Consider the following 25,623-nt stretch of genomic DNA (forward strand, 5'->3'; position numbering starts at 1 on the left):
ATTCATTTCCAGTGTGCAAATGCTTAATTATGTGTAAAGTTGGGCAAGAAAACAACAAAAATAGACCATTAGGTTTTTAATCATGCTTAGTCACACACCATTTTGCATATCAAAAAATCCGCCCCAACACATTTTTGCAGCATCCAGTTTTTGCCATTCATAGGGTACATGATGCAAGACACTTCAGTTTATACAGTGTACAGAGGCTTTCATTCTCACATTGTGCAAATTGTTTTATTCTTGTAGCATTTACAGGTTTTACTCAGTATATAGTGTACAAAGGATTGCATTTTTGAGCATGAAGTTGTAGACTCCCAGAAATGATCACGCAACATCGACGTGTAAGGAGCCGTTTTGGGTCCCTTATTGTAAGCTGGACAGTACCCATGACAACAGGACCACGGCAGATGCTGTGATGAAGCTTGCTTTCTGGCTTGTTCCACTTGAAAACTCTGTTCAGGTAAAAAAAAGTCATTTGTAATGATTGAGGAATAAGATATGGTATGTGTCACCTTAACTTACCTATGCCTTCCACGAAAATGGACGAGGTGTCCACGTTGAAGGCGGTGATGTTTTGGGCGGCGTTGATCAAAACGTTGGCAATAACGTTATTGGCGGGCACGGAGCCAGATGTGAAGCGCAGGTCCATGTTGTTGATAATGGAGCCATTACTATAGAATCACATAAATAAGCTATGTATGTACACACGTACAAGTGTAGTAGTTTGTGTTTTGTTTTGAAATACAAATACCTGAATGACGTTACTCTCAGGTCTTTAAATGCAGAGAACGTGATTGCAAAAAGCGGCTCAAGCTGTGAAAAGAGTCACTGTCATGTATCAGCTTTGGATTCAGCTCAGGCTTCAACCAAGCCAAAAGCAAGCAACAATCATTTGTGTTTCAAAAAGCTTTAGGAAGCCATTTTCTTCCAAGTGTCTCACAATTGTCCGGATGAGTCCGGCACGGGCGGCGAAGGCGTCCGACGACTGATCGAGCAGGTCGCTTGTGAACGTCTCTCCGACGGAGCTAAACCTTAAGGTCCGCAAGGTGAGAGCCTCGGTGGCGGCGGCCGGACTGTTAACGTTGCCGGTCATCGTCGCTTGGGCCGCCATGGTGTTGGGTTTGGCTGTGGTCGAATTTGTCCGTTCTGTCAAAACCATCAGAAGTCGTCAAGATGTTCCGAGGCCAGATGATACCCACTTTGGTCAAAGACTCACGGATCACTTGTATGGTGTCGGCCAAGATGCTGATGTTGAACGGGTTGTCGGGCTGAAGCAGAGATTCTTGTAAAGTTCTGACGACAACCTCACCAATCGGAGTAGAAGAAATGTTCTTGAACTGCACTCCAACGTCCACTTGTGTGTTGTCCATTCGAGTCACAACCACGGCACGACTGTATCGCACAAATGCCCTCTTTCATTTGGAGTCGGACTTGCATTTGTGGCAAAAGTAATGAAGAAACTTACGTGATCCGAATGACAAAGGTGCGGATGAAGATGAGAAAGAATCTCTCTCTGTAGATAGCGTCGCACTGTAATGTGGAAGAAAATGCAAATGATTAGAACTAAAAGCAGAGGAAGGAAAGCACATGGACTCACCGCCGTCACTACTTGGAGTTCAAGAGCTCTGTATTCTGCACTGTTGACGTCGTTGAATTCTTCCACAAACGGCTCCTCCAAAGTTGCCGTCAGGGAAACCACGGTTGCAGGAGCCAGGGTGGCGGATGGCCTTAGAGTTGAAGGAGCATGAGTTGTTACCCTTTTACTTGCTGGATTATTGGTGGTAGTTGGTCGTTTACTCGCGGGAGCATGGCTGGTGGTTGGCCCGCCGGTTGCAGGAAGATGAGTTGTCATTGGCCCGTGAGTTGCTGAAATATGTCTTGTAGTTAGTCGTTTACTTGTGGGTGCATGGCTGGTGGTTGGCCCATCAGTCAAAGCAACATGAGTGGTGGTTGGCCCTTTAGTTGCGGACACATGAGTGGTGGTTGGCCCGCCGGTTGCAGGAAGATGAGTTGTCATTGACCCGTGAGTTGCTGAAATAAGGCTTGTAGTTGGTCGTTTACTTGTGGGTGCGTGGCTGGTGGTTGGCCCATCAGTCACAGCAACATGGGTGGTGGTTGGCCCTTTAGTTGCAGGGACATGAGTGGTGGTTAGCCCTTTAGTTGCGGACGCATGGCTGGTGGTTGGCCCGCCGGTTGCAGGAAGATGAGTTGTCATTGGCCCGTGAGTTGCTGAAATATGGCTTGTAGTAGGTCGTTTACTTGCGGAAGCATGCGTGGTGGTTGGCCCATCAGTCACAGCGACATGAGTGGTGGTTGGCCCGCCGGTTGCAGGAAGCTGAGTTGTCATTGGCCCATGAGTTGCTGAAATATGGCTTGTAGTAGGTCGTTTACTTGCGGAAGCATGGCTGGTGGTTGGCCCATCAGTCACACCAACATGGGTGGTGGTTGGCCCTTTAGTTGCAGGGACATGAGTGGTGGTTAGCCCTTTAGTTGCGGACACATGAGTGGTGGTTGGCCCGCCGGTTGCAGGAAGATGAGTTGTCATTAACCCGTGAGTTGCTGAAATAAAGCTTGTAGTAGGTCGTTTACTTGCGGAAGCATGGCTGGTGGTTGGCCCATCAGTCACACCAACATGGGTGGTGGTTGGCCCTTTAGTTGCAGGGACATGAGTGGTGGTTAGCCCTTTAGTTGCAGACACATGAGTGGTGGTTGGCCCTTTAGTTGCAGGGACATGAGTGGTGGTTAGCCCTTTAGTTGCAGACACATGAGTGGTGGTTGGCCCGCCGGTTGCAGGAAGATGAGTTGTCATTGGCCCGTGAGTTGCTGAAATAAGGCTTGTAGTTGGTCGTTTACTTGTGGGTGCATGGCTGGTGGTTGGTCCTTTAGTTGCAGACACATGAGTGGTGGTTGGCCCGTCGGTTGCAGGAAGATGAGTTGTCATTGGCCCGTGAGTTGCTGAAATATGGCTTGTAGTAGGTCGTTTACTTGCGGAAGCATGCCTGGTGGTTGGCCCATCAGTCACAGCGACATGAGTGGTGGTTGGCCCGCTGGTTGCAGGAAAATGAGTTGTCATTGGCCCATGAGTTGCTGAAACATGGATGATAGTTGGTCGTTTACTTGCGGAAGCATGGCTGGTGGTTAGCCCATCAGTCAGAGCAACATGGGTGGTGGTTGGCCCTTTAGTTGCAGGGACATGAGTGGTAGTTAGCCCTTTAGTTGCAGACACATGAGTGGTGGTTGGCCCGTCGGTTGCAGGAAGATGAGTTGTCATTGGCCCGTGAGTTGCTGAAATATGGCTTGTAGTAGGTCGTTTACTTGCGGAAGCATGGCTGGTGGTTGGCCCATCAGTCACAGTGGCATGGGTGGTGGTCGGCCCGTGAGTTGCAGGGACGAGGGTAGTGGTTGGCCTGCCGGTTGGCCCATGTGTAGGAGATGGTGCATGAGTTGTAGCCTCTTTTGCTGTTTGAGGAAAGACATCCAAAAGATTTGTACTGACCATGGTGAAAGCATATTTGATAGTGGTGAGAGAAGTCTGGACTTACATATGACTGCAATCGAGTCTGGATCAACAGAAAGAGGAAACATGTTGTTGGAGCTATTAACTGCTTTTATCAATGTCTCGACCACCACTTGGGCTTCAGGGATTTGATGAGTCGGCGCGGAACTGTTGAACTCCAGATCCAGTTCCACTTGTGTATTTTCCTCGTTGGGACTTAAATGGAGTAGAACAACATTGCAGAATGATTTGAAATAGACGCAAGACATGGTAAGGTATATATCAATATTACCTAAATCCAATTACGATGGTGCGGAGGAAAAGTGTTCCAAATTCTTGCAAGAGGATGAAATCACACTGTAGGGAGAACCAAAGTTGCGTTGAGTAAATGTTTGCATTATCCCGATTATCACATGAAATTGTCTCTCCATCCATTCATCCACTTTCATGTGTACATGTGAGGGGGAGGGCCTTCAGAAACGGTTTTCGTTTCCCCTGTCCCCAGTTTAAACAAGAGAACCCTCGCATGGGGCCTTTTTCCCAGTCTAAAGGTACTCTAGATTTTTGGATAGAGCATGTGAAGTGGGCACCCTCTATGCTGTTGCAGCTCCTGGATGTTTTGTCCAGAACAATACAAGAACCAGGAAAAAAACAAGCTCCTGTCTTAAATTGGAATAACGCAAACCTTTACGCACCATTGACACCGCTTTTGATTCGAGTTCTTTGTACTGTTCACTGCCGAAAATGTTCAATTAATTCACAAAAGGTTCCTCCAGAGTGGCTTGGACAGACACAACCAGTGGGAGAGCTGAGAGGAATGCAGTTGTTGCCTCGTGACTTGTCCTAGACGCATCAGTAAGTGTGGTTTCCATTTTTCACTTGCAAATGACTGCGATTGATTCTGGGATAACAGTGAGGTTAAATGAGTTGTTGCCATTATTCACAGCTTCTACCAATGTATGTACGACCACTTCAGGATCTGAGATGGCTTCAATTGGTACTGAATTGTTGAACTCCAGTTGCACTTCTACTTGTGTGTTTCCCATTTGTGGCCTTAGATGAACATGAACTGTTGGTATTAGTCATGATTCATGGAAATTGAAGTTCGGTAGTCTATATTTCAACCCTCACCGAAATCCTAAGACAATAGTCGTGTAAAAATGGAGCCAAATGTTTGAAAAAAGATGAAGTCAAACTGTAACAAGAATTATACTCTTTAAATGTGGGTAATCTATCGAGAAAAGTACAGGCAACTGTGATATTTTGTTCTCACCATTGTCACCACTTGGCTTTCAAGTTCTATAAATTGTTCACTGCTGCGATTGTTCAGTTCTTCCACAAAAGGTACCACCAGACTTGCTTCAAGAGGCACAACTGGTGAGGGAACTGGGATGTCTGTTGTCCGTCGAGTTGTTGCTGACGTTGGCCCGTGAGTAGTTCTTGAGGCTTACATAGATCCATTCACAATCGTTAATTCGTTAATACTTTGCCTGATAATGGTTGCAAAAGGACAAAATAGGGCTTACAGATCACTGCAATTGAGTCTGGATCAACAGTGAGGGTGAAGGAGTTGTTGCCATTCTTTACAGCTTCTACCAATGTATCTACGACCATTTCAGGATCTGGGATGACTTCAGTTGGTACTGAATTGTTGAACTCTAGTTCCACTTCTACTTGTGTATTACCCATTTGAGGCCTTAAATGAAAATAAATTTGGTATTAGTTTTGGTTTATGGAAGTTTAAGTTCAGTAGTCCATATTTCAACTCTTACCTAAATCCTAGGACAATAGTCTGAATAAAAATGGAGCCAAATGCTTGGAAGAAGATGAAGTCACACTGCAACAAGAATTATCGTCTTTAAATGTGGGTAATCTATCGAAAAAAGTACAAGCAATTGTGATATTTTGTTCCCACCATTGTCACCACTTGGCTTTCAAGTGCAATGTATTGTTCACTGCTGCGATTGTTCAGTTCTTCCACAAAAGGTACCACCAGACTTGCTTCAAGAGGCACAACTGGTGAGGGAACTGGGATGTCTGTTGCCCGTCGAGTTGTTGCTGATGTTGGCCCGTGAGTAGTTCTTGAGGCTTACATAGATCCATTCACAATCGTTTATTCGTTAATGTTTTTGCCTGATGATGGTTGGAAAAGGACAAAATAGGGCTTACCGATCACTGCAATTGAGTCTGGATCTACAGTGAGAGTGAAGGAGTTGTTGCCACTCTTTACAGCTTCTACCAATGTATCTACGACCAGTTCAGGATCTGGGATGACTTCAGTTGGTACTGAATTGTTGAACTCTAGTTCCACTTCTACTTGTGTATTACCCATTTGAGGCCTTAAATGAAAATAAACTTGGTATTAGTTTTGGTTTATGGAAGTTTAAGTTCAGTAGTCCATATTTCAACTCTTACCTAAATCCTAGGACAATAGTCTGAATAAAAATGGAGCCAAATGCTTGGAAGAAGATGAAGTCACACTGCAACAAGAATTATCGTCTTAAAATGTGGGTAATCTATCGAAAAAAGTACAGACAATTGTGATATTTCGTTCTCACCATTGTCACTACTTGGCTTTCAAGTTCTATGTATTGTTCACTGCTGCGATTGTTCAGTTGTTCCACAAAAGGTTCCCCAAGAGTGGCTTCAAGAGTCACAAGTGGTTCAGAAACCAAGGCAAGATCAGTTGTCCTTTGGGTTTTTGGTGATACTGAGCCAAGGGTGGTTGCTCTTAAGGCCAGAGATGAAGTTGGCCCTTGCGTGGTTGTTGGTGTTGGTGCTTCAGAGAGAAGAAAGGATCAATGTGTGTTTTTGATTATTTCTAGTGGCAATGTTGTTACTTACAGATGACTACAATTGATTCTGGATCCACAGTGAGGTTGAAGGAGTTGTTGCCACTCTTTAAAGCTTCTACCAATGTATCTATGACCACTTCAGGAACTGGGATTATCTCAATTGCTACTGAATTATTGAACTCCAGTTCCACTTCGACTTGTGTGTTTCCCATTTGAGGCCTTAAATGAAAGAAATATGTTGGTATTAGTTTTGGTTTATGGAGGTTTAAGTTCAGTAGTCTATATTTAAACCCTTACCTAAATCCTAAGACAATGGTCCGTATAAAAATGGAACCAAATGCTTGGAAGAAGATGAAGTCACACTGTAACAAAAATTATAGTCTTTAAATGTGGGTAATCTATCGAAAGAAGTACAGACAATTGTGATATTTTGTTCTCACCATTGTCACTACTTGGGTTTCAAGTTCTATGTATTGTTCACTGCTGCGATTGTTCAGTTCTTCCACAAAAGGTTCCCCAAGAGTGGCTTCAAGAGTCACAATTGTTTCAGAAATCAAGGCAAGATGAGTTGTCCTTTGGGTTTTCGGTGATACTGAGCCAAGGGTAGTTGCTCTTAAGGCTAGAGATGAAGTTGGTCTTTGCGTGGTTGTTGGTGTTAGTGCTTCAGAGAGAAGAAAGTATCAGTGTGTGTTTTTGATTATTTCTAGTGCCAATGTTGTTACTTACAGATGACTGCAATTGAGTCTGGATCCACAGTGAGGGTGAAGGAGTTGTTGCCACTTTTTACAGCTTCTACCAATGTACCTACGACCTCTTCAGGAACTGGGATGACCTCAATTGGTACTGAATTATTGAACTCCAGCTCCACTTCGACTTGTGTGTTTCCCATTTCAGGCCTTGAATGAAAATATATGATTGTTATTAATTTTGGTTCATGGAAGTTTGTGTTCAGTGGTCTATATTTCAACTCTTACCTAAATCCTAGGACAATAGTCTGAATAAAAATGGAACCAAACGCTTGTAAGAAGATGAAGTCACACTGTAACAAGAATTATAGTCTGTAAATGTGGGTAATGTGTCAAAATAATACAGACAATTGTGATAGATTGTTCTCACCATTGTCACTACTTGGCTTTCAAGTTCTATATATTTTTCACTGCTGCGATTGTTCAGTTCTTCCACAAAAGGTTCCCCAAGAGTGGCTTCAAGAGTCACAAGTGGTTCAGAAACCAAGGCAAGATCAGTTGTCCTTTGGGTTTTTGGTGATACTGAGCCGAGGGTGGTTGCTCTTAAGGCCAGAGATGAAGTTGGTCCTTGCGTGGTTGTTGGTGTTAGTGCTTCAGAGAGAAGAAAGGATCAGTGTGTGTTTTTGATTATTTCTAGTGCCAATGTTGTTACTTACAGATGACTGCAATTGAGTCTGGATCCACAGTGAGGGTGAAGGAGTTGTTGCCACTTTTTACAGCTTCTACCAATGTATCTACGACCTCTTCAGGAACTGGGATGACCTCAATTGGTACTGAATTATTGAACTCTAGTTCAACTTCGACTTGTGTGTTTCCCATTTGCGGCCTTAAATGAAAATAAAATGTTGGTATTAGTTTTGGCTCATGGATGTTGAAGCTTAGTAGTCTATATTTAAATCTCACCTAAATCCCAAGACAATAGTGCGAATAAAAATGGAACCAAATGCTTGGAAGAAGATGAAGTCACACTATAACAAGAATTATAGTCTGTAAATGTGGGTAATGTGTCAAAATAATACAGACAACTGTGATAGTTTACTCTTACCATTGTCACCACTTGGCTTTCAAGTTCTATGTATTGTTCACTGCTGCGATTGTTCAGTTCTTCCACAAAAGGTTCCCCAAGAGTGGCTTCAAGAGTCACAAGTGGTTCAGAAACCAAGGCAAGATCAGTTGTCCTTTGGGTTTTTGGTGATACTGAGCCGAGGGTGGTTGCTCTTAAGGCCAGAGATGAAGTTGGTCCTTGCGTGGTTGTTGGTGTTAGTGCTTCAGAGAGAAGAAAGGATCAGTGTGTGTTTTTGATTATTTCTAGTGCCAATGTTGTTACTTACAGATGACTGCAATTGAGTCTGGATCCACAGTGAGGGTGAAGGAGTTGTTGCCACTTTTTACAGCTTCTACCAATGTATCTACGACCTCTTCAGGAACTGGGATGACCTCAATTGGTACTGAATTATTGAACTCTAGTTCAACTTCGACTTGTGTGTTTCCCATTTGCGGCCTTAAATGAAAATAAAATGTTGGTATTAGTTTTGGTTCATGGATGTTGAAGCTTAGTAGTCTATATTTAAATCTCACCTAAATCCCAAGACAATAGTGCGAATAAAAATGGAACCAAATGCTTGGAAGAAGATGAAGTCACACTGTAACAAGAATTATAGTCTGTAAATGTGGGTAATGTGTCAAAATAATACAGACAACTGTGATAGTTTACTCTTACCATTGTCACCACTTGGCTTTCAAGTTCTATGTATTGTTCACTGCTGCGATTGTTCAGTTCTTCCACAAAAGGTTCCCCAATAGTGGCTTCAAGAGTCACAATTGTTTCAGAAATCAAGGCAAGATCAGTTGTCCTTTGGGTTTTTGGTGATACTGAGCCGAGGGTGGTTGCTCTTAAGGCCAGAGATGAAGTTGGTCCTTGTGTGGTAGTTGGTGTTAGTGCTTCAGAGAGAAGAAAGGATCAGTGTGTGTTTTTGATTATTTCTAGTGCCAATGTTGTTACTTACAGATGACTGCAATTGAGTCTGGATCCACAGTGAGGGTGAAGGAGTTGTTGCCACTTTTTACAGCTTCTACCAATGTATCTACGACCTCTTCAGGAACTGGGATGACCTCAATTGGTACTGAATTATTGAACTCCAGCTCCACTTCGACTTGTGTGTTTCCCATTTCAGGCCTTGAATGAAAATATATGATTGTTATTAATTTTGGTTCATGGAAGTTTGTGTTCAGTGGTCTATATTTCAACTCTTACCTAAATCCTAGGACAATAGTCTGAATAAAAATGGAACCAAATGCTTGTAAGAAGATGAAGTCACACTGTAACAAGAATTATAGTCTGTAAATGTGGGTAATGTGTCAAAATAATACAGACAATTGTGATAGATTGTTCTCACCATTGTCACTACTTGGGTTTCAAGTTCTATGTATTGTTCACTGCTGCGATTGTTCAGTTCTTCCGCAAAAGGTTCCCCAAGAGTGGCTTCAAGAGTCACAATTGTTTCAGAAATCAAGGCAAGATGAGTTGTCCTTTGGGTTTTCGGTGATACTGAGCCAAGGGTAGTTGCTCTTAAGGCCAAAGATGAAGTTGGTCTTTGCGTGGTTGTTGGTGTTGGTGCTTCAGAGAGAAAAATGCATCAATATGCGTGTCTTTGGTAGGGTTTGACTACTACTAGTAGCAATGCTGTTACTTACAGATGACTGCAATTGAGTCTGGATCCACAGTGAGGGTGAAGGAGTTGTTGCCACTCTTTACAGCTTCTACTAAAGTGTCTACGACCAGTTCAGGATCTGGGATGACTTCAGTTGGTACTGAATTATTGAACTCTAGTTCCACTTCTACTTGTGTATTACCCATTTGAGGCCTTAAATGAAAATAAACTTGGTATTATTTTTGGTTTAAGTTCAGTAGTCCATATTTCAACTCTTACCTAAATCCTAGGACAATAGTCTGAATAAAAATGGAGCCAAATGCTTGGAGGAAGATGAGGTCACACTGTAACAAGAATTATAGTCTTTAAATGTTGGTAATCTATCGAAAAAAGTACAGGCAATTGCGATATTTTGTTCTCACCATTGTCACCACTTGGCTTTCAAGTTCTATATATTTTTCACTGCTGCGATTGTTCAGTTCTTCCACAAAAGGTTCCCCAAGAGTGGCTTCAAGAATCACAAGTGGTTCAGAAACCAAGGCAAGATCAGTTGTCCTTTGGGATTTTGGTGATACTGAGCCGAGGGTGGTTGCTCTTAAGGCCAGAGATGAAGTTGGTCCTTGCGTGGTTGTTGGTGTTGGTGCTTCAGAGAGAAGAAAGGATCAGGGTGTGTTTTGATTATTTCTAGTGCCAATGTTGTTACTTACAGATGACTGCAATTGAGTCTGGATCCACAGTGAGGTTGAAGGAGTTGTTGCCACTTTTTACAGCTTCTACCAATGTATCTACGACCTCTTCAGGAACTGGGATGACCTCAATTGGTACTGAATTATTGAACTCTAGTTCAACTTCGACTTGTGTGTTTCCCATTTGCGGCCTTAAATGAAAATAAAATGTTGGTATTAGTTTTGGTTCATGGATGTTGAAGGTTAGTAGTCTATATTTAAATCTCACCTAAATCCCAAGACAATAGTGCGAATAAAAATGGAACCAAATGCTTGGAAGAAGATGAAGTCACACTGTAACAAGAATTATCGTCTTTAAATGTGGGTAATCTATCGAAAAAAGTACAAGCAATTGTGATATTTTGTTCTCACCATTGTCACCACTTGGCTTTCAAGTTCTATGTATTGTTCACTGCTGCGATTGTTCAGTTCTTCCACAAAAGGTTCCCCAAGAGTGGCTTCAAGAATCACAAGTGGTTCAGAAACCAAGGCAAGATCAGTTGTCCTTTGGGTTTTTGGTGATACTGAGCCGAGGGTGGTTGCTCTTAAGGCCAGAGATGAAGTTGGTCCTTGCGTGGTTGTTGGTGTTGGTGCTTCAGAGAGAAGAAAGGATCAGGGTGTGTTTTTGATTATTTCTAGTGCCAATGTTGTTACTTACAGATGACTGCAATTGAGTCTGGATCCACAGTGAGGTTGAAGGAGTTGTTGCCACTTTTTACAGCTTCTACCAATGTATATACGACCTCTTCAGGAACTGGGATGACCTCAATTGGTACTGAATTATTGAACTCTAGTTCAACTTCGACTTGTGTGTTTCCCATTTGCGGCCTTAAATGAAAATAAAATGTTGGTATTAGTTTTGGTTCATGGATGTTGAAACTTAGTAGTCTATATTTAAATCTCACCTAAATCCCAAGACAATAGTGCGAATAAAAATGGAACCAAATGCTTGGAAGAAGATGAAGTCACACTGTAACAAGAATTATCGTCTTTAAATGTGGGTAATCTATCGAAAAAAGTACAAGCAATTGTGATATTTTGTTCTCACCATTGTCACCACTTGGCTTTCAAGTTCTATGTATTGTTCACTGCTGCGATTGTTCAGTTCTTCCACAAAAGGTTCCCCAAGAGTGGCTTCAAGAGTCACAAGTGGTTCAGAAACCAAGGCAAGATCAGTTGTCCGTTGGGTATTTTGTGATACTGAGCCAAGGGTGGTTGTTCTTAAGGCCAGAGATGAAGTTGGTCCTTGTGTGGTTGTTGGTGTTGCTGCTTAAGAGAGAAGAAAGGATCAGTGTGTGTGTTTTTGAATGCTTTTAGTGGTTAATGTTGTTGCTTACAAATGAGTGCAATTGAGTCTGGATCCACAGTGAGGTTGAAGGAGTTGTTGCCACTCTTTACAGCTTCTACCAAAGTGTCTACGACCAGTTCACGATCTGGGATGACTTCAGTTGGTACTGAATTATTGAACTCTAGTTTAACTTCGACTTGTGTGTTTCCCATTTGAGGGCTTAAATGAAAATAAACTTGGTATTAGTTTTGGTTTTTGGAAGTTGAAGTTCGGTAGTCTATATTTCAACCCTTACCTAAATCCTAAGACAATAGTCCGTATAAAAATGGAGCCAAATGTTTGGAAGAAGATGAAGTCACACTGCAACAAGAATTATCGTCTTTAAATGTGGGTAATCTATCGAAAAAAGTACAAGCAATTGTGATATTTTGTTCTCACCATTGTCACCACTTGGCTTTCAAGTGCAATGTATTGTTCACTGCTGCGATTGTTCAGTTCTTCCACAAAAGGTACCACCAGACTTGCTTCAAGAGGCACAACAAGTGAGGGAACTGAGATGTCTGTTGTTCGTCGAGTTGTTGCTGACGTTGGCCCGTGAGTAGTTCTTGAGGCTTACACAGATCCATTCACAATTATTAATTAGTTAATATTTTGCCTGATAATGGTTGGAAAAGGACAAAATAAGGCTTACAAATCACTGCAATTGAGTCTGGATCCACAGTGAGGGTGAAGGAGTTGTTGCCACTCTTTACAGCTTCTACCAAAGTGTCTACGACCAGTTCAGGATCTGGGATGACTTCAGTTGGTACTGAATTATTGAACTCTAGTTCAACTTCGACTTGTGTGTTTCCCATTTGCGGCCTTAAATGAAAGAAATATGTTGGTATTAGTTTTGGTTTATGGAGGTTTAAGTTCAGTAGTCTATATTTAAACCCTTACCTAAATCCTAAGACAATAGTCCGTATGAAAATGGAGCCAAATGCTTGAAAGAAGATGAAGTCACACTGCAACAAGAATTATCGTCTTTAATTGTGGGTAATCTATCGAAAAAAGTATAGACAATTGTTATATTTCGTTCTCACCATTGTCACCACTTGGCTTTCAAGTTCTATGTATTTTTCACTGCTGCGATTGTTCAGTTCTTCCACAAAAGGTTCCCCAAGAGTGGCTTCCAGAGGCACAAGTGGTTCAGAAACCAAGGCAAGATCAGTTGTCCTTTGGGTTTTTTGTGATACTGAGCCAAGGGTAGTTGCTCTTAAGGCTAGAGATGAAGTTGGTCTTTGCGTGGTTGTTGGTGTTAGTGCTTCAGAGAGAAGAAAGGATCTATGTGTGTGTTTTTGATTATTTCTAGTGGCAATGTTGTTACTTACAGATGACTACAATTGAGTCTGAATCCACAGTGAGGGTGAAGGAGTTGTTGCCACTCTTTACAGCTTCTACCAATGTATCTACGACTACTTCAGGAACTGGGATGACCTCAATTGGTACTGAATTATTGAACTCCAGTTCCACTTCGACTTGTGTGTTTCCCATTTGCGGCCTTACATGTAAGAAAAATGTCGGTATTAGTTTTGTTTCATCAATGTTGAAGCTCAGTAGTCTATATTTAAATCTCACCTAAATCCCAGGACAATAGTCCGAATAAAAATGGAACCAAATGCTTGTAAGAAGATGAAGTCACACTGTAACAAGAATTATAGTCTGTAAATGTGGGTAATGTGTCAAAATAATACAGACAACTGTGATAGTTTACTCTTACCATTGTCACTACTTGGCTTTCAAGTTCTATGTATTGTTCACTGCTGCGATTGTTCAGTTCTTCCACAAAAGGTTCCCCAAGAGTGGCTTCAAGAGTCACAAGTGGTTCAGAAACCAAGGCAAGATCAGTTGTCCTTTGGGTTTTCGGTGATACTGAGCCAAGGGTAGTTGCTCTTAAGGCCAAAGATGAAGTAGGTCCTTGCGTGGTTGTTGGTGTTGGTGCTTCGGAGAGAACAATGAATCATTATGCGTGTCTTTGGTAGGGTTTGACTAAAACTAGAGGCAATGTTTTACTCACAGATGACTGCAATTGAGTCTGGATCCACAGTGAGGGTGAAGGAGTTGTTGCCACTGTTTACAGCTTCTACCAATGTATATACGACCTCTTCCGGAACTGGGATTACCTCAATTGGTACTGAATTATTGAACTCGAGTTCCACTTCGACTTGTGTGTTTCCCACTTGCGGCCTTAAATGAAAGAAAAATGTTGGTATTAGTTTCGTTCATGGAAGTTTAAGTTCGGTAGTCTATATTTAAACCCTTACCTAAATCCTAGGACAATGGTCCGTATAAAAATGGGACCAAATGCTTGGAAGAAGATGAAGTCACACTGTAACAAAAATTATAGTCTTTAAATGTGGGTAATCTATTGAAAAAAGTCCAAACAATTGTTATAGTTTGTTCTCACCATTGTCACCACTTGGCTTTCAAGTTCTATGTATTGTTCACTGCTACGATTGTTCAGTTCTTCAACAAAAGGTTCCCCAAGAGTGGCTTCAAGAGTCACGGCTGGTTGGGTCATTGAAACTGTCACTGGTCCAGGAGTTGTCGATTCACTTTGTGCTGAAATTTTTTAAATTGAATCCCAACATAGTTTTTGGTGTCTTACTTTCTTGCTTGTTAAGTCTACCGCATAAAGCCGCTTTAAAAAAATCTTCACTTACAAATAACTTTGACCGAGTCTGTAAAAATTGTGAATTTGAAAGGGTTGCCGCTGTTATTCACAACATGAATTAGAAGGTTTTCAACGACCTCATCTTGCGGAATCTGATCTGCCGACGTACTGCCGAACTTGAGTACCACCTCCGCTTGCGTGTGGCCTTTCTTTGGACTGAAAAACAAAACCGAAAGGACGCTCATGCGAACTGTGGTTGTGCGCAATTCACCACAAACATTACCTAAATCCAATCAAGGTGGAGTTGATGAAGTTTTTTCGGCATGCTTTGGTGTAGATGAAGTCACACTGTCGGGCGAATCGGTTTAACCAGTCAGAAAACATTTCTGTCTTCCAAAATCACAAAGGCTTTTCCCTTGTACGCACCATCGATAGCACTTGCGCTTCAAGAATTTGGTGCTGCTGGCTGCTGCTGTCGTTCAGTTCTTCCACAAAAGAGTCCGCAAGAGTCATCAGTAATGGCACGTTGACGCTTGTTTCGTTTTGGCTTCTCAGGTCTTCACAAATGTAGTCGGATGCTCGGATAGCCACGCAAAAAGTCACGGTCCCTGTGGTTTGAGCATCAAGTACTCATCTCGGGTCCTATACTTGTCACAGTGCATTTATAAAAGTAACTTTTTGTACTCACCCAGAAGGACTGCCAATGTCTGAGCCCCCATGGCGTCACTCAGCGCTACCACCCCTGAAATCATTTCATTCAAATGTTTTTCCACCTCATATTCTTTCAAATGATGAGATGCCATTCGCCAAAGTGTCTCAGCAAAGATATTTTGGCGTTTTATTTGATGTAACCAGTGAAATTGCAAAGAGACAAATCATTTTTGCAAATATTTTGAGGTGAAGAGTTTTCACCTCGATATTTTTACAAATTTTTGTTTTTGTTTCCAGAAAAACCATTTCAGACTCATATATTCTTTGGTTATAAGCCAATGACAAGATAATCATACCGTTTGTAATGCTATGTCCAGTCAGTTCTTCCATTTTGGATCATTCAGAACTTACCCCAAGGAGAAGAAAAGCAAATTCGGAGCTAATTCCCGTTTCCGATGATGACACGGCAAGCCCGACGCCCTTTTCTGGCCGGTCCGTGACATGAAAGGCCTTTTATCAACTTATGCGGGAACCGTGAGACATCTTTCAGAAATGTGGGCCTTAATCCGCTAACAATATGCGGCCCTCAACTTGACAGATTGTTGGCTGGCCGTAGCATGTCGTCCTCCCTTCTTTTTGTTGGCCAATTACATTTAAAACAACTCTCCGAGAACACCTGTCAATCCATGTGCGTCTTTGATGAGGTGTTTTTTCTTCATGTGAACAGAAGACAGAAATCGAGGTTTTTTTCCCTCTGAAAATGAAGATTTTGTCAAAGGCCACCACCATTTTTGAAGAATTTCTATCAGAAACAAGCTTCCACACGCACCACCCAAAAAACCCAACACATTTGTTTTTTTGAATATCTTTTTTTAGGCCCCTTCATTGGGCCAGTTTTTACTTTTGTTAATGTGACAAGCCAGAACTATACTTTTTTTTGGTAACAAAGCCCTCACAAAGCAGAAAAATGAGACACATCTTCCAAAATATACTATGTATACTTTTTGAATGATCTTTTAAATGTTAAGGACTTTCCAGAAAATAAATTAGTGACATCGACATCCAATCCATTTGGTCAGCAGCCCTCCCGCGGACATCAGCTTCAAGCAGCGACCAATCACGTGTTTTTGAGCGAAGGACCGCGTGCGATGGTGGCGAGCCACCAAAAAGAAAACTTTTGCTTGCAAATTCTTGACGCCTTTTTATTTTGTTTTCCACAAGTTCCACCGGTCGACTGGCAATCCGCCGACTTAAGTGTTTTCAAAACAATCTGCGTTTTTTTATATCAAGGAATGTGAAAAGGGAGAGCAAAAACGTGTCGGTGTTTTGCTGTCATGAAAACCAACACGAGCAATATAACAGTCATATATGATGATTTATTAATGCTTATAATATTACATGCTGTAAATACATCGAAAAGATTTTTGGGGCTCTTTTCATTTTACAACAGTTCCCGACAAGAACCACAAAAAATGGAGTCATTTTACAAGTAAATATTGTTGACAACTAAAAAAAACTTTGGTCATTTTTCAAGAACCCCCCCCCCAAAAAAAATCGAGTCATTTTAAAAGTAAATATTGTTGACCATTAAAACAAACTTTGGTCATTTTTCAAGAAAACCAATCATATTTGAAGATTATACCATGATTATTATTTTTAAGTTAGTGGACAAATGTCATTTTACAAGGTAAAATAATTCATAGTAATAGTTATTTATTGGTGATTATTTGGAGATGAATTGTTGTCATATTGACTTTTTGTGAAGTAGCTGAAAAGTAGTACGTACGTGTCCTATTAGCATTTGTAGTGTTAGTTGGCTAATAACCACGGCAACAGCAGGAGGCCGCATGCCGTGACCAGGCTGCTTTTGACGCTCGTTCCGCCAGTGGTAGCAGCGGTGGTGGCGCCAGTGGTAGCAGCGGTGGTGGTGCCAGTTCCGCTTGAAACTTCTGTCAATCCAAAAGAGAAACAAATGTCAGTCAATCGCAGATGAACCGGAAGCGTAGCCGAGTTTTGGTTTGTTTGTTTGTTTTGTTCTCCCGACAACTTACGTGCGCCGCCCACAACAATGGAAGAACGGTCCACGTCGAAAGCCGTGATACTTGACGCGGCGTCCATTAAAACCCGGGCGATGGCGTTGTTGTCGGGCACGTTTGTGGCGGTGAAACTCAAGTCCATGTTGTTGATGATGGAGCCGTTGCTGATTGAAAGCAACCCGATTGTTAGTAGCTATTCACACTCATGGAGCTCTGGGACTTTGTGGAATGATAACTGACCTGAATGAAACCACGGTCAAGTTGCGGAACGAAGAAAGACTTTGGTAGAAGACTTCAAGCTGCGGAAAGACCAGTAAAGTGGCGTCACTTTCAGGGGGGAAAAAATGAGACAAACATGGAAAATTGGAGCGTCTTGGTAGGATCGACGGTTTCCTGCGCCACATGCCCAGTGAGGTCCAAAGCCTCTCTTTGGGGAGCGCCACATTCTCCCTTTGAGTCAAACTTACCGTTCTCTCTGTTGATGAATGCTGCCGAAGCCGGATCGGACAAGTCCTGGGTAAACTCCTCTCCCGCCGATCGGAAGGACAGTCGACGTGTGGCCAGAGCCACGGTCGTCGCCGGCACGGAAGGGGGGCCTTCAGGAGTGGCAGGGGGTCCTTCAGGCTCGTCGGGGGGTCCTTCAGGCTCGGCGGGGGGTCCTTCAGGCTCGGCGGGGGGTCCTTCAGGCTCGGCGGGGGGTCCTTCAGGCTCGGCGGGGGGTCCTTCAGGCTCGGCGGGGGGTCCTTCAGGCTCGGCGGGGGGTCCTTCAGGCTCGGCGGGGGGTCCTTCAGGCTCGGCGGGGGGTCCTTCAGGCTCGGCGGGGGGTCCTTCAGGCTCGGCGGGGGGTCCTTCAGGCTCGGCGGGGGGTCCTTCAGGCTCGGCGGGGGGTCCTTCAGGCTCGGCGGGGGGTCCTTCAGGCTCGGCGGGGGGTCCTTCAGGCTCGGCGGGGGGTCCTTCAGGCTCGGCGGGGGGTCCTTCAGGCTCGGCGGGGGGTCCTTCAGGCTCGGCGGGGGGTCCTTCAGGCTCGGCGGGGGGTCCTTCAGGCTCGGCGGGGGGTCCTTCAGGCTCGGCGGGGGGTCCTTCAGGCTCGGCGGGGGGTCCTTCAGGCTCGGCGGGGGGTCCTTCAGGCTCGGCGGGGGGTCCTTCAGGCTCGGCGGGGGGTCCTTCAGGCTCGGCGGGGGGTCCTTCAGGCTCGGCGGGGGGTCCTTCAGGCTCGGCGGGGGGTCCTTCAGGCTCGGCGGGGGGTCCTTCAGGCTCGGCGGGGGGTCCTTCAGGCTCGGCGGGGGGTCCTTCAGGCTCGGCGGGGGGTCCTTCAGGCTCGGCGGGGGGTCCTTCAGGCTCGGCGGGGGGTCCTTCAGGCTCGGCGGGGGGTCCTTCAGGCTCGGCGGGGGGTCCTTCAGGCTCGGCGGGGGGTCCTTCAGGCTCGGCGGGGGGTCCTTCAGGCTCGGCGGGGGGTCCTTCAGGCTCGGCGGGGGGTCCTTCAGGCTCGGCGGGGGGTCCTTCAGGCTCGGCGGGGGGTCCTTCAGGCTCGGCGGGGGGTCCTTCAGGCTCGGCGGGGGGTCCTTCAGGCTCGGCGGGGGGTCCTTCAGGCTCGGCGGGGGGTCCTTCAGGCTCGGCGGGGGGTCCTTCAGGCTCGGCGGGGGGTCCTTCAGGCTCGGCGGGGGGTCCTTCAGGCTCGGCGGGGGGTCCTTCAGGCTCGGCGGGGGGTCCTTCAGGGTCGGCGGGGGGGGCTTCAGGGTCGGCGGGGGGGCCTTCAGGGTCGGCGGGGGGGCCTTCAGGGTCGGCGGGGGGGCCTTCAGGGTCGGCGGGGGGGCCTTCAGGGTCGGCGGGGGGGCCTTCAGGGTCGGCGGGGGGTCCTTCAGGCTCGGCGGGGGTTCCGGCGGGGGGGCCTTCAGTTACGGCGGGGGGTCCTTCAGGCTCGGCGGGCGGTCCTTCAGGCTCGGCGGGGGGTCCTTCAGGCTCGGCGGGGGGTCCTTCAGGCTCGTCGGGGGTTCCGGCGGGGGGGCCTTCAGTTCCGGCGGGGGGTCCTTCAGGCTCGGCGGGGGTTCCGGCGGGGGGGCCTTCAGTTCCGGCGGGGGGGCCTTCAGGCTCGGCGGGCGGTCCTTCAGGCTCGGCGGGGGGTCCTTCAGGCTCGGCGGGGGGTCCTTCAGGCTCGGCGGGGGTTCCGGCGGGGGGGCCTTCAGTTCCGGCGGGGGGGCCTTCAGGCTCGGCGGGCGGTCCTTCAGGCTCGGCGGGGGTTCCGGCGGGGGGGCCTTCAGTTCCGGCGGGGGGGCCTTCAGGCTCGGCGGGCGGTCCTTCAGGCTCGGCGGGGGTTCCGGCGGGGGGGCCTTCAGTTACGGCGGGGGGTCCTTCAGGCTCGGCGGGGGGTCCTTCAGGCTCGGCGGGGGTTCCGGCGGGGGGGCCTTCAGTTCCGGCGGGGGGGCCTTCAGGCTCGGCGGGGGGTCCTTCAGGCTCGGCAGGGGTTCCGGCGGGGGGGCCTTCAGTTCCGGCGGGGGGGCCTTCAGGCTCGGCGGGGGATCCTTCAGGCTCAGCGGGGGGTCCTTCAGGCTCGGCGGGGGGTCCTTCAGGCTCGGCGGGGGGTCCTTCAGGCTCGGCGGGGGTTCCGGCGGGGGGGCCTTCAGTTCCGGCGGGGGGGCCTTCAGGCTCGGCGGGGGGTCCTTCAGGCTCGGCGGGGGGTCCTTCAGGGTCGGCGGGGGGGCCTTCAGGGTCGGCGGGGGGGCCTTCAGGGTCGGCGGGGGGGCCTTCAGGGTCGGCGGGGGGGCCTTCAGGGTCGGCGGGGGGGCCTTCAGGGTCGGCGGGGGGGCCTTCAGGGTCGGCGGGGGGGCCTTCAGGGTCGGCGGGGGGTCCTTCAGGCTCAGCGGGGGGTCCTTCAGGCTCGGCGGGCGGTCCTTCAGGCTCGGCGGGGGTTCCGGCGGGGGGGCCTTCAGTTCCGGCGGGGGGGCCTTCAGGCTCGGCGGGGGGGCCTTCAGGCTCGGCGGGGGGTCCTTCAGGCTCGGCGGGGGTTCCGGCGGGGGGGCCTTCAGTTCCGGCGGGGGGTCCTTCAGGCTCGGCGGGGGGGCCTTCAGGCTCGGCGGGGGGGCCTTCAGGCTCGGCGGGGGGTCCTTCAGGCTCGTCGGGGGTTCCGGCGGGGGGGCTTTCAGTTCCGGCGGGGGGTCCTTCAGGCTCGGCGGGGGTTCCGGCGGGGGGGCCTTCAGGCTCGGCGGGGGGTCCTTCAGGCTCGGCGGGGGGTCCTTCAGGCTCGGCGGGGGGGCCTTCAGGCTCGGCGGGGGGGCCTTCAGGCTCGGCGGGGGGGCCTTCAGGCTCGGCGGGGGGTCCTTCAGGCTCGGCGGGGGGTCCTTCAGGCTCGGCGGGGGTTCCGGCGGGGGGGCTTTCAGTTCCGGCGGGGGGTCCTTCAGGCTCGGCGGGGGGTCCTTCAGGCTCGGCGGGGGGGCCTTCAGGCTCGGCGGGGGGGCCTTCAGGCTCGGCGGGGGGGCCTTCAGGCTCGGCGGGGGGGCCTTCAGGCTCGTCGGGGGTTCCGGCGGGGGGGCTTTCAGTTCCGGCGGGGGGTCCTTCAGGCTCGGCGGGGGGGCCTTCAGGCTCGGCGGGGGGGGCTTCAGGCTCGGCGGGGGGGCCTTCAGGCTCGGCGGGGGGTCCTTCAGGCTCGGCGGGGGGTCCTTCAGGCTCGGCGGGGGGTCCTTCAGGCTCGGCGGGGGTTCCGGCGGGGGGGCTTTCAGTTCCGGCGGGGGGTCCTTCAGGCTCGGCGGGGGGGCCTTCAGGCTCGGCGGGGGGGCCTTCAGGCTCGGCGGGGGGGCCTTCAGGCTCGTCGGGGGTTCCGGCGGGGGGGCTTTCAGTTCCGGCGGGGGGTCCTTCAGGCTCGGCGGGGGGGCCTTCAGGCTCGGCGGGGGGGCCTTCAGGCTCGGCGGGGGGTCCTTCAGGCTCGGCGGGGGGTCCTTCAGGCTCGGCGGGGGGTCCTTCAGGCTCGTCGGGGGTTCCGGCGGGGGGGCCTTCAGTTCCGGCGGGGGGTCCTTCAGGCTCGGCGGGGGGGCCTTCAGGCTCGGCGGGGGGGCCTTCAGGCTCGGCGGGGGGTCCTTCAGGCTCGGCGGGGGGTCCTTCAGGCTCGTCGGGGGTTCCGGCGGGGGGGCTTTCAGTTCCGGCGGGGGGGCCTCCAACATCTTGAGAGACGGCGGCGGTGCCTTGAGAGAGATCAGTAGCGTACGTTCAATGAAGCGTCGAAGCATTTTCATTTTTCGATTTTTGTGTAGGCGCCAAAATGTTGACTTTACCAAATAGCATCAGCAACGCTAGCACTGCTCCTCGACTCATTGTTTTTTCCCCCTTTAACCTGCAAAATCATTCACAGGAACATGAATATGTTCATTCATATGTGCCGTCCCTTATCAAATCAATCAAACTCAATTTCAATGACATTTTATTGAACTTAAACTCTGTCCTATATAGCATTTCAATCCAAATAATAAAAACATTGTACAATATTAATCAGTCAAGTCATTTCCCAATACGGGATGAATTTGTCTTTATCCGAAATTGTCACTTTAATTGCAATTGAAATGAGATCTTTGGTTGAATACATTTCCAAGTCTTTTTATGGCACAGCGTGCAAAGTAACCACTACTTTGTCTCCGATTTCAGGACGGAGAAAATAACAAATGAGGCTTGATTTCAATCACATCCTCAATGTTAATGTCAATAAAGTTGCACTCACCTCTACTAGTTCCCAGATTCAATGAAATAGCTGTAAAAGAAATTCCAAGTGCAATGTTCATCAGAAATGAAGAATGACCTGCAAATCACTTGAAAACGAGAGGAAAAAAAACTCACCTCCGTTCAGTTTTGATTGTTGTTGTTGTATTTTAATTGTTTTTTTTCCCTATATTTTCATCATTTCATGCGTGCTTTTTGCCCAACCGCGGTGAAGCTCCTTCTTAAACCTTGCAGTAATCTCAATGATAAAAATGCCGATATGTGCGTATAATCTCTATATATATCTCGAGTGATGATTTGGGAGTTGACAAAAGATATCAAAGTGCCCAAACCGCCTCCCTTCACGCCATCAGACAATTAGGCATGACACATTTTGCATACGACAACCCACTGGGCCACATTTTAATCCACATTTCTTTTTGACTTTTACACAGGCGGAAGAAAAGGGGGAGGCGGTAAGAGATAATTGGTTATTGTTGATGGAAAATGCAGCTATTATAAATCAAACCTGTATAACATGTAGGGGGCCGACCTCTCTTAAGAGTAGTACCTGCGCAAATGACCCCTGATTGTGTAAAGGAGAAGATGTAAGCCAAAGTGTGAGAATTGAAATAATGTATAGCCTGTTCCAAGAGCAAAGGACAAAGCTAACTTTTCAACACATGTTGTGTTTGATCATTTTACCTGCTTAAACCTTACAGGGCATGGTCTGAAGCTGGAGGCGATAAATGAGACGTGGTGTGCCCACGTCCTAAAACCGACTACACCCTGATACCACGTTCTGACCTATGATGGTGGTGGGGTGGAAATAAATTATACGACTCCTGCTGAAACGCGGCAGGACTTTGTGCCTTGGGGTCACTGCTTTTACCAGTGTCTGTTTTTCCACATACAGTGGAGGAGATACAATTGGCTGAAATCCAGTATGATGGTAGGTCCCTCCCGACGGCGTCGATCGGTATGGAGAGAGGGAGATCCAACATACATTGATACGATTGGCATCCCTGGGGCGTACCAGATGAGTATAAGTTGGCTAATCAGGTCGCAGCAGGTTGGGAGTCTATTTTTCTTTTAAGTACCCCAAAACAAAAATGTGATAAATTACCTGCATTACAATGTCCAAAACCTTGGAAATTATACTGAACAGGGATTTGTGGCAATAAAGGAACAACTGGCAGCCACTAGTCTGATGGCGTTCCAGGATCGTGCAGCGGTTGAAATGCTTCTTGAAGGAGCAGGGGGCATATGCAATGTTTGAAAATGTTGCACTCAACAACACGTCCCCCACTGGGTCCCACACCAGGGCCAACGATGGCCTGCAGACCCTAAACCGCAAGATGAAAAAGCATCCTGGAGTAGAATTATCCGCTTGACAGATTTGTGGGATAAGGCCTTCGTACTAATAATGATTTGGCCTAATCTGTGGCATTTTCCGTAGCCATTTTTGCTACGATTTTGACATTATGTGGGTGTTGTGTTATTCCCTGCTTGAGATCCTTGATAAGCCGACTTATAACCACTGCGATTGCCCCTACAAATTCTAAATTGCATGAATTATATCCTCTGCTGATGAAACGTACTGAGGGGAGCAGTGAATTCCAGGAGCATGGTAATTCCAGGATGAATTGGGCGAAAATGATTTTGTTTTCTGCTTTTCAGACCTGCCGAACGAGTAGAGCCTAAGCGGGTAAAATTAAAGCAGCCAACAGAGATATCCCTCTCATCTTGGATTTGCCATAAAATGAATAACAAACATATAATAAAAGGAGGGAAATGTTGGATTTATTATGGAATGTTTCTATATGTGTTGTAAGCATTTTTAATAAGTAATAAGGCTATAAATTAATTCATGATTTATGTTAGGACCACGGACATTTTTTCCTCCCCATCGTCGCTCAAGGCCCCACATCTCGAGGACACATTGTTTTCAGAACTGTGCGCTTTTCGGCAAAACACAACCTGTGTTTGGACGGGACTCTGGCAGCAGATGGCGATAATCGTATTTGAAAATACGGCTGCTTTGTTTACCTTATAAAGCTGCTTGGTTTACCTTAGAATGCTTTGTTTACCTTATAATGAAAATATTATGCAATTCCTTACACCGTTGTTTGGGTGTCGGTTCAAACTTTTATGCTTACTTCTGCAATTCTTACACAGTTGTTTTTCTAACCGTCTAGGGTGTTATTCTAGTGTCTAAGACAATTGTTTTGATTACATAACGATGTTCTCCGTTTGTCGCGATTAAATACAATGATTCAGTTACTGCCCAGGTAGAATGCCTTGTGGACTAGACAACGTCACAAGTGTACCTCCTTGCAAGTTGTAACCAGTTATGTTGAAAGATGTCTTCCAGTTTTGATTAAATATTACTAATAATGATTTAAAAGGGTATTAATCATTATTCCAACAGGGGGTAATGGGCTTTTCACAACTGGTTTTGGGAGCCTTGAGTCTTAAAAAAATAGGATTAAAATGACTCGGGTTAACGGCTAAGATAGACGTCCAATTTACTCAAAGTGAGAGGGCTAGCAATCAAATAGATTTTGGACGTCTATCAATGTCAGCCAATGACTTCAATGTTCTCACTCGCTATCTATTAGATTGTTAATTTTCACATTGTCACTTATTCAAGTGAATTAGAACCGTAAATATTCTTTATCATTGTCATTTTTTAGCCTTCATGTTCATGTTTTAAAATTGCTATTTTTTTCTATATATATGTATACCAATATATTAGGTTTAGTTTCACATTAATTCTTCGAGGGCGGCTTGTCGACCTCAGTTCTTATTTCCAAAATGTTGTTTGCAATTTTTTTGTCCCACCACATGTTTCTAGCCAAATATAAATTTATTAAGCAGGTAGGTCACATTTGATTTTATGTGTGATAAAAGGAAAGTTTTGTAGAAAACGATAAGGCATGCAATGGTGCGGCGCCAACCACAAAAATGAAAGCGATGCCAATTCCTGCTATCATAAAAGTCCTTGAAATTAACATTTCATTCATTCCAGATCATCAAAGTCTCCACTGTTTTCATTGATCCATCCGTCATTTTGACGTGCAAAGTTCCGTTGGCCCCGGCCTATTTTTAGTCTGGTCTGACGCAAAACCAAACCAGTTGGTTTTTGGAAAGTGGAAAGAATGTGTCAACCTTTGTGTAGGCATTTTTTGCATGTCTGCCATAGTTTTGGGCCGTCTGCGTTCAAATTAGCGTCCGATTAGTCCTTTGTTTTCCAAACGTAAAAAAAATGGCCGTCGCTCTATTAATGTCTCCCATTTAACTAGTTTTGGCCAAAAAGCACAGATTTAACTGATTATGTTATGACAATATGCTTGTTCTCTCTTTAACCAACTTTCGACTTTGAATTTCCAGAAAAACTGCATTCGACATCACTCATCTCCTCTCAGTTGCCAGAATTTCTTGCTGGACTTGAATGAGGAAGAACATTGGAATAAAAGCTTGTTTGGCACTGGCACTCTCACCCCAAGAAACGGAGACACCGACTAAATGAGAGTGAGTAAAAAAAAATGAAGGAAATCACAACGAATGCAAATAATCCCCCCCCAAAAAACAAAACAAAACACACAACACCGTTCCTGTTGAAGCCCCGCCACCTAGTGGTCAGTTCGTGTACCGCAGCACCTTCTTCGCACTTAATGGCGGCGTGCACGGGTGCAGCGGCTCTTTGCTCTCCAGTTTGGTGTTTCGTTTTCTCAATCCTATCGTTATTTACCAACATCTGCGAGGCAAACTTTTCCTACAGTCGCCAGGACTTAATTGCTATCGGAAGGAGATGCGGTATACCCGATGTCACAACTAACTACCAACGGACCTACGATATCCCCGAGGACATCTCGAGGCCTCCGGGATCTCCGTGGATA

The 25,623-nt window shown here is 46.7% G+C and overlaps 2 protein-coding genes and 2 long non-coding RNA genes across 11 annotated transcripts in view; 1 reads left to right on the top strand and 3 right to left on the bottom strand.

Annotated features, from left to right (window-relative positions):
- Positions 1 to 25,623, top strand: part of LOC144065715 (uncharacterized) — a 76,214-nt gene that overhangs the window by 40,776 nt on the left and 9,815 nt on the right. The window contains exons 3-4 of one of the 2 annotated variants that reach the window (XR_013297270.1): positions 22,177 to 22,197; positions 25,115 to 25,255. This is a non-coding gene — a long non-coding RNA (uncharacterized LOC144065715). The remainder of the gene's footprint in view (positions 1 to 22,176; positions 22,198 to 25,114; positions 25,256 to 25,623) is intronic. The other variant, XR_013297273.1, reaches the window with a different exon arrangement.
- LOC144065696 (uncharacterized) lies at positions 62 to 15,522 on the bottom strand. Of its 7 annotated transcripts, none has more exons than XM_077588686.1 (54): positions 15,417 to 15,522; positions 15,043 to 15,096; positions 14,781 to 14,962; positions 14,638 to 14,702; positions 14,404 to 14,570; positions 14,148 to 14,302; positions 14,005 to 14,069; positions 13,758 to 13,927; positions 13,461 to 13,681; positions 13,319 to 13,383; positions 13,072 to 13,241; positions 12,784 to 13,004; positions 12,641 to 12,705; positions 12,393 to 12,562; positions 12,140 to 12,312; positions 11,997 to 12,061; positions 11,751 to 11,920; positions 11,462 to 11,679; positions 11,319 to 11,383; positions 11,072 to 11,241; positions 10,786 to 11,006; positions 10,643 to 10,707; positions 10,396 to 10,565; positions 10,111 to 10,331; positions 9,968 to 10,032; positions 9,732 to 9,901; positions 9,434 to 9,654; positions 9,292 to 9,356; positions 9,044 to 9,213; positions 8,758 to 8,978; positions 8,616 to 8,680; positions 8,369 to 8,538; positions 8,083 to 8,303; positions 7,941 to 8,005; positions 7,694 to 7,863; positions 6,732 to 6,952; positions 6,589 to 6,653; positions 6,341 to 6,510; positions 6,055 to 6,275; positions 5,912 to 5,976; positions 5,666 to 5,835; positions 5,412 to 5,584; positions 5,269 to 5,333; positions 5,023 to 5,192; positions 4,770 to 4,942; positions 3,789 to 3,853; positions 3,543 to 3,712; positions 1,598 to 3,459; positions 1,466 to 1,530; positions 1,217 to 1,392; positions 941 to 1,146; positions 752 to 813; positions 523 to 671; positions 62 to 452 (listed from the first exon to the last, which is right to left on the bottom strand). In XM_077588686.1, the coding sequence occupies exons 2-54, from the start codon at positions 15,071 to 15,073 to the stop codon at positions 364 to 366; spliced, it is 9,225 nt and encodes a 3,074-aa protein (XP_077444812.1). In that variant the 5' UTR covers positions 15,074 to 15,096; positions 15,417 to 15,522; the 3' UTR covers positions 62 to 363. The 7 variants fall into 7 exon arrangements, 6 of the variants coding, with proteins under 6 accessions (XP_077444812.1, XP_077444810.1, XP_077444809.1 ...); XM_077588684.1 differs by lacking the exon at positions 7,694 to 7,863 and adding an exon at positions 7,018 to 7,187 and having other exon boundaries at positions 11,462 to 11,682; XM_077588683.1 differs by having other exon boundaries at positions 11,462 to 11,682.
- Positions 16,362 to 17,504, bottom strand: LOC144065713 (uncharacterized). The gene is made up of 3 exons (XM_077588731.1): positions 17,282 to 17,504; positions 17,057 to 17,205; positions 16,362 to 16,954 (listed from the first exon to the last, which is right to left on the bottom strand). Exons 1-3 carry the CDS (start codon positions 17,443 to 17,445, stop codon positions 16,815 to 16,817), a joined length of 453 nt encoding a protein of 150 aa, XP_077444857.1. The 5' UTR covers positions 17,446 to 17,504; the 3' UTR covers positions 16,362 to 16,814.
- LOC144065719 (uncharacterized) lies at positions 21,144 to 24,146 on the bottom strand. The gene is made up of 3 exons (XR_013297276.1): positions 21,744 to 24,146; positions 21,304 to 21,362; positions 21,144 to 21,213 (listed from the first exon to the last, which is right to left on the bottom strand). It is a non-coding gene; the product is annotated as an uncharacterized LOC144065719 (long non-coding RNA).

This window comes from Stigmatopora argus, chromosome 20 (genome assembly GCF_051989625.1).
Source record: "Stigmatopora argus isolate UIUO_Sarg chromosome 20, RoL_Sarg_1.0, whole genome shotgun sequence".
Classification (NCBI taxonomy): Eukaryota; Metazoa; Chordata; class Actinopteri; order Syngnathiformes; family Syngnathidae; genus Stigmatopora; species Stigmatopora argus.